The 10,505-nt window shown below is 54.5% G+C and overlaps 1 protein-coding gene across 1 annotated transcript; it reads left to right on the forward strand.

Moving 5' to 3' along the window:
- On the forward strand, window positions 1-7,874 carry ST6GALNAC6 (ST6 N-acetylgalactosaminide alpha-2,6-sialyltransferase 6). The gene is made up of 6 exons (XM_019510539.1): window positions 1-39; window positions 1,818-1,880; window positions 4,983-5,162; window positions 6,224-6,621; window positions 7,084-7,191; window positions 7,286-7,874. The coding sequence occupies exons 2-6, from the start codon at window positions 1,866-1,868 to the stop codon at window positions 7,473-7,475; spliced, it is 891 nt and encodes a 296-aa protein (XP_019366084.1). The 5' UTR covers window positions 1-39; window positions 1,818-1,865; the 3' UTR covers window positions 7,476-7,874.
- The last annotated feature ends 2,631 nt before the right edge of the window (window positions 7,875-10,505 follow it).

Genomic DNA, 10,505 nt, shown 5'->3' on the forward strand with positions numbered 1-10,505 from the left:
GGGGGAGACATGGAAGCGGCTCCGAAAGCGAGCAGGCGGGTGTGTCTGCAGCAGGATGCCGGGGGGCTCTCGGTGCGGGGGGGGGCCCGCGTGAACGGAGCCTGCGCGCAGCCGGCCGCGGGGCCCGAGCCCGAGCCGCCCCGGCGGAGGGAGGGGGCTCGGGCAGCCCCTGCCTGGGCCGAGCACAACCTGCCCCGTCAGACGCGGGCGGCGGGGGGGTTATAGGAGGGGGCCCGAGGCCCGGGGGGGCAAATCAGTGGGAGCTGGGTGCCTAAATCCCTGGAGGCCCAAGGCGACAGGCAGCGGCTAGTGCCTCAGATCTGCGTCTCCCTCGTCCTGGGCACCCACTGTGCACAGGCTGCCCAAGAATTGCCACGGGGCAACCTGGAGGCCCTCTCACCTGGGCTGGGCTCGCTGCCTCCCCCAGGACAGACATCCCTTTGGCCTCTGCCCCTCAGGTGCCCGGCTGCTTTGCTTCTCCAGCTATTTACTTTAATAGGATTTGGTCCCTGGGAGAGGCTGGGTGGAAGCAATCGGGGTGAACGCTACCTTGGGGCAGGTTTATGTTGCCTGATCGCATATTTGTTTGAGTGGATTTCTCTCGGCGTCATGGGTAGGAGGATAATCCCCTTCCAAGGCTTAGCCCGCGTGGGATCATGCTGCGCTAAGCCAAGGGCTGGGGGCCGGCTGGTGCCGAGTTGCCTAACTTTGCAGGAGCTCTGTCCCTGCCAGGGAATGAGCCTGGGATGGGATTTCAGCAGGTCAGACGAGCAGCCCTGGTACACGATCTTGTTACACCAGTGCTGCTCTGATCTAGGGCTCCTTCCCCCAGTGCGAGCTCGGTAAGGAAAGTTGCAGCAAAGTGGTAAAGCCCTGGGGGTGGAAGGATCTGCCCTGGATTGCTAAGTAGAGGGTCACTGGCTCCTCCGTCGTGTGATGCCTTCCTTCTGTGGCAGCCCCAAAGCCCTTCGCAGGCGTTAGACAATTAACTTGGTTCTCCCAGCCCTGCCCCTGTCACCCTCCCCAGCATTTGGCAGAGACTGTTGTCCCCATTTGCAAATAAGGCACCCAAAGCACAAAGGATTCATGGCCTCACCCATGGTTGCCCAGGGACTCCGGCAGAATCAGGAAGTGAACCCAGGAGTCCTGGCTCCGAGACCTGTGTTGCAACCCATAGTGTTGTGTTCGCTGTAACAGCAAATGACACAAGCTGCTCTTGCCTATAGCTAATCCAGCTTTCAAACCAGCACTCCTTTCCCTGGCTCCAGGGGCAAGGGTGGGCTGATGGGGGACATACCTAAAGGTGCCCTAAATTCAGGTCCCTGCAACGTGATTACTGCCCCTCCAGATTTCATTAAATGCTCTAGGAAGAAGGTCTGATCCCCAGCAGGTCAGGAGAGGTGGAAGCTTTGTACTCGGACCCTGGGTCTGAATGTGTCTGGCGGATAGAGCAGGAGGGATTGGGTGGCTTATAAAGATCAGACCCCAGCGCAGAGAGATGATAACATCCCAGTGCTCGGAGAAAGCCTCAGGCTGTGATGTGCTGCCAAGCAGATGTCACCTGTCTGGGAGGGCAGTGCAGTGCCAAAATGCCTGATCCAAAAGCCTGTAAGATCCATGGAAAGGTCCCTCCCCTCCTTGAATTCACCACATTCAGGATCAGAGCACATGACTGCTTCACACCAGCATGGGGTGTTAGGCTGCTCCTTGCCTCTGCGCCCTGCATGTGGTGCTATGGGAGAGCATGGAGATCAGGTGCTGAGGACAGGAGGGGAGGATGGCTCTGATCATAACCGTGTCCCCAGGATTTTCCACAGGTGCCCGCGTTGTGCTGATGAAGGCTCCACGCTAACGTTGGCAGAGACATGAGTAACAACACGGTAAGTCCTCTTCACGAAGCAGCCCTGCTGTCCTTGTCCTGGACGTCCATCCCGGGCCCTTGGACAGTGTCATGGACCCCCCCGCCCGCTGGTAGCAAGCGCGCTTCATCTGCAGGACATCCGTACCTTAGTGGTCCATGCAGTCCTGCATACTATAGGGACCCTCCCTCATAGATGGAGAGGGCTGGAGCCCAGGGCTACTTGGTAACTTGCTGAATACCAGCTCCTTCCAGCTCAGAGCTGGCTTCTCGGCTTCTATGGGGACTGAGGCAATGCCTGGCAGCGCTAGCCACTGAGGGTGAATATTCTCGTAGCTGAGTGAGCGAGGTTTTGCTGAGTATCATGGCTGCTGCCGTGAGATCTTTCTTCCTAAGTGAAGCCAGCTGAATGAGGCTGGAGAAGGGTCAGGTGCTTGGGGTCTGAACTTCAGTCATCCCTAAGCAGCTGGACAATGGCTCCTTCTGCTTATCTGCCTCTTGGTGCTTCCTGAACCTGACTTCTTCCGACTTGCAGTGAGAGCCCATCCCTGGCGTGCAAATAGAAGGAAAACAACATGTAGGAGCCACCAGACAGTGGGGCAGGGGCTGAGCGCTGATGCCTCTGATGCCTGGGGATTATCAATTTAATCGGTTTACCTGGGGCTTATAAGTACACTGCAGGATCAGTTGAATGTGAGACTTCTCATGCAAAGCTTCGGCCAGCCAAATGCTTCTCATAGCCAGGCAGGTCTGATGGGTCAGGTGTAAGGACAATCCCGGCAGCTATCGGGTGAGCTGCCCTATGCACATGGTGCCCAACAGACTTCAAAAAGGGAATAGCAGAGGGGTGGCTGTGGGGAGAAACAGACAAACAGGCTGGGTAGAATAAAAGAGGCCCCAGTCTGCCATGGGGCAGAGGGGAACATGGCTCAAGTAACTGGCTCCCATCTCTGACTGAGCCAAAGACTGGGAGGGAGGGGGGAAGCAAAGAGCTGGTGCAGAAAGTCCTGGCAATTTGATGTTAGAGAGACTGGCCTGTCGGTTCAGAGCTGGTCAGCAGTGGCATAATTCTGCTGCTGTGAAGCTGATGGGAGTTACCAGGAGGGGCAGAGTTAAACCAACCCAAAGACCTGTGAAAATCCCACCAAAAGTCCCAGTGCCCTAAAGTGCCAGCTCCTAAACCCTGCATAGTGTAACGGGAGACTTTGCCCCGCATGCTGCACTTTGAGACTAGAATCCTTCTCTCAGTTATTAAAGAAAAATATCCAAGCATTAAAACCTCACAGTTTACTTGTGCCTGTTTGAGAGGCTGCATAACTTTCCCCCTTTCGAACTGGCTTTGGACAGTCAAATCAGCCAGGTCAGTCTCTCATGTTTCTCTCCAGTTTCCCTTTCTGGATGTGGAACCCTGGAAAGAAGCTATTTGTGTTTATGGCACTGGCGGCAACATGTCTGATGTTTTAAAAATCATTTGTAATTGAAATGTAAATGGAAAACAGATGTGCCTGTCTGTCTGCGTGGGTTTGCAAGCACAGCCAACATCCAGGGGTCTGCTTCTGCATACAAGCTGACATCCAGTAACCTAGCCCCAGGGATTCAGGCATGTTTGAATTTCCTGAGGACCATTAGACTGCCTGGGTCTGATTTACACAGTCTGTTATCTTGACTTGCAAACCAGTACCTAGTTGCAGGTAGCACTGACTGCTGCTTCACACCCAGCTCTGGGAATCAGGACTCCTGGGTTCTCCCCCCGGCTTGTAAATTCTGATCTCTGACAACCCAGTTATTTACCCTGAAAAGTGGGGGTAATGGCAATATTTGGCCAACTTTGCAAAGCCCCTGGAAAGCACCTGCCAAAAGGCACTACATAAAGGTGAAGCATTATTGTTGAGACAGGAATGCTCAAAAGCATCGGAACATTTCTAATTTGGGAGGCAGGAAAGTTTTAAAAACTAAAAATCGGCCAGATTCTCTCTTTCTCTCTGATCTTTATCCTTTCTATGTGTGCCTGTGTGTGTGAAAACTCATCTACTATCTATACCTTCATAAGAGCTAGCTAACGCTCCCTGCCCTCTTGTTCTTGCCATTGCAAAACGTCTCGCTAGCTGGTGCTCATGCTGGCACTCTCCCTGGAGGGGCCAAGGACCAGTTAGGTCCTGGCCACTGAACTTTCCCTCCCAGTCCCTGTCAGTCACAGCCACTGGTGAGAGAGCTCACCTGGCTGCTGCCCGCTCTGTCCCAGAGCTGGGTAAGGTGGATTTCTGTTGCTGTGTTACTGCATATGCCCACCCTAGGTTTGGGATGAAAGTTTGGGCATGCTGATAGAGGTCTGGACCACTGCTGTTGGGGCACAGGGGACTGTCAAGGCAGTGGCTGGGCCCAGCTCTCTCAGTAGCTGCCAGCTCTGCTAGGGTCACACAGTGCTAATACAGGCAAGTGGAAGTACAGGCCTCTTCCTACCCTTGGCCTGCTGTGGTCCTTGTCCCCTCAGCAGCACCAGCACCTCCTAGCCACCAGCATCCAGCACTGGCTTTGCTGCAGGTCTCTGGAGCATCCCCTCAACCCCATCCTGCATGTAACCCTCTCAATCCTGATGGCTTTGCTGCCACAGACCAAACTGGCCCAGTAGGTGGTTGGTGCTCAGAGGCAGGTGGCTTCAGGAGCTGCTGACCATGATAGACAGTTATGGAAATAGGATTTTAATTTGTCTGGGGTCCAGTCAGGGCTTTGTTGCAGGGCAAAAAAGCTGCCTGCAACAGAGCCCTCCGTTCATATATATGTATCTGTGCATCACAGCAGAGCTGGGAAGGGATGGTTTGGGCTTGGCTGCCTGGTAAGTAAGGGCTTCTTGCTTCAGGGGAGTGAGATCCCAGAAAGCGGAAGCAAGAGGGGCTCTGTGAGGGGCCTTTACCTCCGGGCTGCAGAGCACGTCTTCCATGCAGCATTGATTTTGGAGGGGGGACTTTGTTTTTTGCGTGTGAGTATGGGACCCTGTGTCCTGACTGTCAGAGGTGCTCAGTAGGTGGGTGCCTAAAATTGGAGGTTCTTGAGAGCTGCAGACCTGTCTGAGTGCTGCCCCTGGGTCTGACCTCTTGATCTTGCTCTTCCCTCTCCCAAACCCCAGGGCCAGCACACGGCGATCTTTGTGGTTCTGTTTGCTCTGGTCATGCTACTGATCATCTACAGCTCCAACAGTGGGAACGAAGTCTTTCACTACACAAACCTGCGGAGCAAGTCCCATCGTCCACCTAACCTCAAGAAATGGGGGCTGAAGAACGGATACCTCCCTGTATATGGAAACAAGGTACGGGGCATCCAGCTGAGGCTCCCTCATGTTCCTGCCCTCACTGGAGGAAGGAGCTTTGCAGACTAGCTCCAGGCTGAGCTTGCAGGCGTTCCAAGCTGGGGCTCGGCAGCTTGGTATCCCTTGGCTCTGACAGCAGTTAACAGTCTGGTGCAGTAGGAGCTTAAAGGAGCTTTCCTTGCCTTGCCTCCATGCCACCCTGCACTGCTTGTGCCTAACAATGGTGCTGTCTGAGGGACTGAGGAGCAGAGGCACTACAGTGCAGATTGCAGCGTGTCTCAGATGGAAGTCTGACCTTCAAGCTTCTTCCAGCCGCTGCTCTGAGCAGGCCCCTGGCTGTCAGGACTCCTGGCTTCTACTGCCATCCTGCTTGCTAACTAGCCCTTAATGAGTTATTTTGTCTGTCTGTGCCCCAGTTGGCCCATAGGTCAGAAAGGGGTAATAATTCACAGACATATTAAAAGGAATTGTTAATTAATTCTGCACAGCAGGTTGGACTTCTCAGATGCTTATTGGGAGCCAAGAGTAGTTGCTGCGTGCAGAACAGCCCTCTACTGCCAGCAAGCAGAACTGCCAGCCTAAGCCTTGCAGAGCCGTTCTTTCCAGGCAGAAGGCAGGGTGGACTAACACGGTTAACTTCCTTTCTCAGTTATGTCTGGAACAGCAATGCTCTCAGATCAGGGTTCCCTTGCCTCCCGGTCCCTGTGCGCACAGACAGGGGCAGGTGCTGCCTCAGAGCACTTCCAGTCTGAGTAGGCAATGGAAATGTTATCCTCAGCATCTTGCACGCTAGGAGAGGACTATGGAAACACTAGGAGAATCCTCTGGGTTGCACTGGGAGTCTATGGCAGAGCTGGCAATTCATTTCTCTTGCGTCCCCATCCAATACCTTATCCCCCCACCCTTCCTGCTCCTGTCATGAGCCAGAGGGTTTCCAGGAACTTGGGGGCACAGGCCATGTCTTTGGGGAAGAGGGTTGCTGCTCTGTGCAGTGAGGGTGCAAGGCAGTGGTGAAGTGCCAGCGCTGATAGAGTCACTGCTTTCTTTTCTTTCTTCCCCAGACTCTGAATTCCCACTGCCACCAGTGTGTAATCATCACCAGCTCCAGCCACCTGCTGGGGAGCAAGCTAGGCTCAGAGATCAACCAGGCAGAGTGCACCATCCGCATGAACGACGCCCCCACCACCGGCTATGAGGCAGATGTGGGCAACAAGACAAGTTTCCGCGTGGTGGCTCACTCCAGCATCTACCAGGTGCTAAAGAAGCCACAGGAGTTTGTGAACAAGACCCCGGAAACCATCTTCATCTTCTGGGGACCACCCAGCAAGATGCAGAGGAGCCTGCTCAGGATCATCCAGCGTGTCAGCATGTCCTTCCCCAACATGTCAGCCTACGTTGTGTCCCCTGGTCGTATGAAGCAGTTTGATGACTTGTTCAGGGGAGAGACTGGGAAAGACAGGTACCTAGGGGCCTCCTTCCTGACCTCTCATTTGGTGCCATCAGCATCCCAGCCTTACCAGTCAGCTCCCACCCCACCAGCCAGCCCACACCCCATGCTGCTGCATTGTTACCTGTGCTATATCACCTTTCATCCCCATGACAAGAACCCATGCAGTTCTCTTGCAGCCACTCGCCTGTCTTGCTGTCTGTCACTGGGTTCAGGGCTGACAGGAGGATCCAGGCCCTTTGGATTGGTGGGGGACCTTAGACAAGCAGATATGGAGGAATGGTGGGAGCGAGGCTTTGGTGTAATTCTGTTTCATCCCATTCCTCTGCCCCCAACTGGCTTCTCCCTGTCTCATCTCCACTGTTTTGCCTCCTTTTATCCACTCTCCTCTCTTTCTCTGGCTGACTGTCTTTCTCCCCTTCTCTTTCTCCCTCCGTCTTCCCTTGCCTTCACTCATTCTTCTCTGTCCCTCAGGGAGAAGTCCCGGTCATGGCTGAGCACAGGCTGGTTTACCATGGTCATTGCTGTGGAGCTGTGTGACAAGGTGCATGTCTATGGCATGGTCCCTCCTAACTACTGCAGGTAAGGCCTGAGCCCCTGTGTCAGCCACCTCCCTTTGGGCCCCAGCACTTTGCCCTCACCCGAGTGGCTCACCTTGTATCTCTGTCCTCCACAGCAAGAGGTCTCAGCCCCACAAGATGCCGTATCACTACTACGAGCCCAAGGGTCCGGATGAGTGTACAATCTACATCCACAACGAGCGCAGCCGCAAGGGCAACCACCACCGCTTCATCACAGAGAAACGGGTCTTTGCCAGCTGGGCAAGCCTCTATAACATCACCTTCTCCCACCCATCCTGGCCCTAGGGGCTTCGCCAGGGAACACAGAGTCAGTCAAGTGCCAAACGTGACTGGTGTCAAGAGCGGGATGTCTCTGACTCAAAGGGAGAACATCTGTGGTACGAACCCTCTGAGCCAGGGGCTCAGAGGTAAGAGAGGCCACACACTGCTGCTATCAGGATTCTCTGTCCAGGGGCTGTATGGTCAGGAAGGGCTGGGCTTGAGGGGGGACAGGCTGGGACAGTGCCTGTGACTGAACACACAGGCTGGGCCCTGGAAGCACAGCCACACACTGGGCTTGGTTCGTGTTACACCCCCCTAAGGCACAGTCATGCACATCACAGGATCTGTGCTTCGGGGTGGCGGCACCACTTCTGTGACAAGATGCCTGCCCCATGCTCATTATCAACCCTGAGGCTGCCCTTGTCCTAGCTTTCTGCGTGGGACTTTTTTCTCAGCCCTCCTGACCTTGGAGGGATATTTGAGGCTGGAGTTGAGAGGACTTTCCTCCTTTCAGCTCTGCTAGGCTGTCAGTCAGATGCACATCTGGGAGGTTGCATGTACCATAGAGCATAAACCTAAAGGCAAGGGCCCTGTCCCTGCAGCCTCTGCATCCCTGAGGTTGCCAGCAAGGCCTGCAAGCACCATCCACCAAGGCTTAAAGAGAAGAGGATGAGAGTGTCAGGGAAAGGAGCCCCAGAGATCCTTGGGCAGGTCTGCTTGGGAAGTGTGAGAAACACCCAGCCAAGGTCTGTGAGCCCTGGGCAGTGATGGAGCTGGCTCTCCCCTCAGGTGCTTTGTCTGGTTGGCCACCACGGAGGTTGGCCCAGCTTCTAGGTGGCTGCTCAGAGCAGGATATACTGTGTTGGTTGGGTGTGTTGTCTTGCACTGTGCATGCGTACGTGTCACAGATACTGTGAGGCATGTTGTTTTATGTGACAATCTCAAAGGGGTACCGTGGCTTAGAGGGCCTTGCTAGTCCCCATGGGTGTACACAGGCTTCACAACTAGACTCTGCTTTGACATCACTGGTTTCCTGGGATCCTGGGCCATGTGCTGTCTCTTTCCTCAGGCTGGCAGGCTCATGCGGCGCTCCTCAGCCTGCTTGTGAAATGGAGATTTGGTAGCAGGCGGGTGGGCTTGCTGCTGTGCCGCCTAGGCTGGAGTTGTGGTCTCTGCTTGCTCTTACAACAGTTCCCCTCACCCAGTGCTCTGTTCACAGGAGCTGAGATGCCTTGAAGAAGTGACTGATGGGCTGATGCTGGTTCCTAACTACCCCTGGGGCAACCAGTTGGACTGAGTTGCCCATGGCTGTCTGGTCTGTTTTTGTATTCATGAGGGTTTCTGTGTCTGTTGTAAAGGTGCCTGAATGCTCCTGGAGCTGGTGCTGGAGTAGGGGGGGCAGTGCCACCAACAGCTGAAGTGCGGCTGCCTAGAAGCAGGGCAGGGACATGTGGTGTGAGTGGAACGATGCTCCACTTTTCCCTTTCATAACTGATTACAGGGAAAGCTAAGTCAGCTGCAGATGGACCCTGACCCCAACAGCCCCCACTCCCCCCAGGGTTTGGGTATTCAGGATCCAGCTCTGAATTTCAGGACCCTATCTCACAGTTTTGAAAGTGCTGGTTAGCCACAGCCGTGCAGCTGGGAGTGGAGTGGCTTGGGGGCTGGATCATCAGCTGCAGGGGACTGAAGATGGCCAGGGATGGGAGCCGGGAGCTCTGAAGGCGGTTGTCTGGGGCACACATCATGCTCCATGTATTGCTGCCCCATCTGTATGCTGCAGAGAATGAAAGGGAGGGTATGAGGCCCCCTCATTATGGGGATGTTGAAATAGGAAGAGCTGAGGCCTCTTTGGGCAGAGAGCAGCTGCTGCAGCCCTGCCTAGCACAGCAAGGGGTAAACAGAGAAGATGTCCCTCAGCACTGGGGTGGGGTGGGCTGCACACGACCCAGCACTGTTCCCAGTGGACTTGCTCCCTGGCAGGCACGGTGAGGTTACTATCCTGTTGCTTGCCCAGGCTCAGTGTGGGGTGGTGGTGCCCACTGTGGCCCCAGTTGTTCATTTTAATTGTTGTGTGGCTTTTCCCATGTCGTCTCTTGGGCAGCCCTCTGGGGCACGGTCCCTTGCAGCTGCTTGTGGGGTCCCTGATCCTTTGCCTCCTCACCTGCCAGGGAGACCTGTCTCTGCAGCCTGAGTGAGGGGCTGTGGGATGCACTGGAAATGGAAACCATGCTGCCAGCTCCTCAACCTGTGAGGAGCAGTGCCCCTCTCCTGGCTGCCTCCATTCTCTGCCACTGCACCTGTTTGGCCTGAACTCCATAGATCACAACGCTGAGACTTGACAGGAAACACCCAGGCAGTGGGCTTCTTTGATCACGATTGCATGGAATGGGAGATTTCCTCGGGGCTTGCTGAACTGGACTTGGGACCCAGAAGTGACTGTTCCCAAGGCAGGCATGTCTGGGGTCTGATTCTGCATTGTGCAGCCCTGCGTGTTGTCTTGGACCCCACTCTAAACAGGCGAGAGGGGAGACAACAACCACCCAAGGGGCAGCACAACAGCATGAATTATGCCCCTGGTGCAGCCTCCCATAGGAACATAAAAATTGCCATTTACTGGTTCAGACCATAGGTCCATCTTGCCCAATATCCTGCGTTGCACAGTGGCAGAGAGAGAGTGCTGAAAGGATGAGTGAACTGGGAATGAACAGGGTTTTTCCTGCTGTTCCTCTCTCACTTGCAGCCTTCAGCATTTAGGGTCCAGGAAATTTTGATTCAGATGTGGTATCCCTAGCCCTGGTGCTCAATAGCTACTGATGCCCCTTTCCTCCAAGTATGTATCTACTCCATTTTTGAACCTGGCTAAACTGTCAGCTTCCACAACATCGGGTGGCAATGAGTTCTGCGCTTTAATTACATGCTGTGTGAAAACAGAACTTCCTTTTAGTTTTAAACTAACTACCTACTAGTTTCATTTTGTGACCCCTGGTTCTTGTGTTGTGAGAGAGAGTAAATAATAAATCCCTATTTCCTATATCTTTGCCATTTAGTTTG

This window comes from Gavialis gangeticus, unplaced genomic scaffold, assembly GCF_001723915.1.
Source record: "Gavialis gangeticus isolate Ggan-Ray unplaced genomic scaffold, GavGan_comp1, whole genome shotgun sequence".
NCBI classification, from domain to species: Eukaryota; Metazoa; Chordata; order Crocodylia; family Gavialidae; genus Gavialis; species Gavialis gangeticus.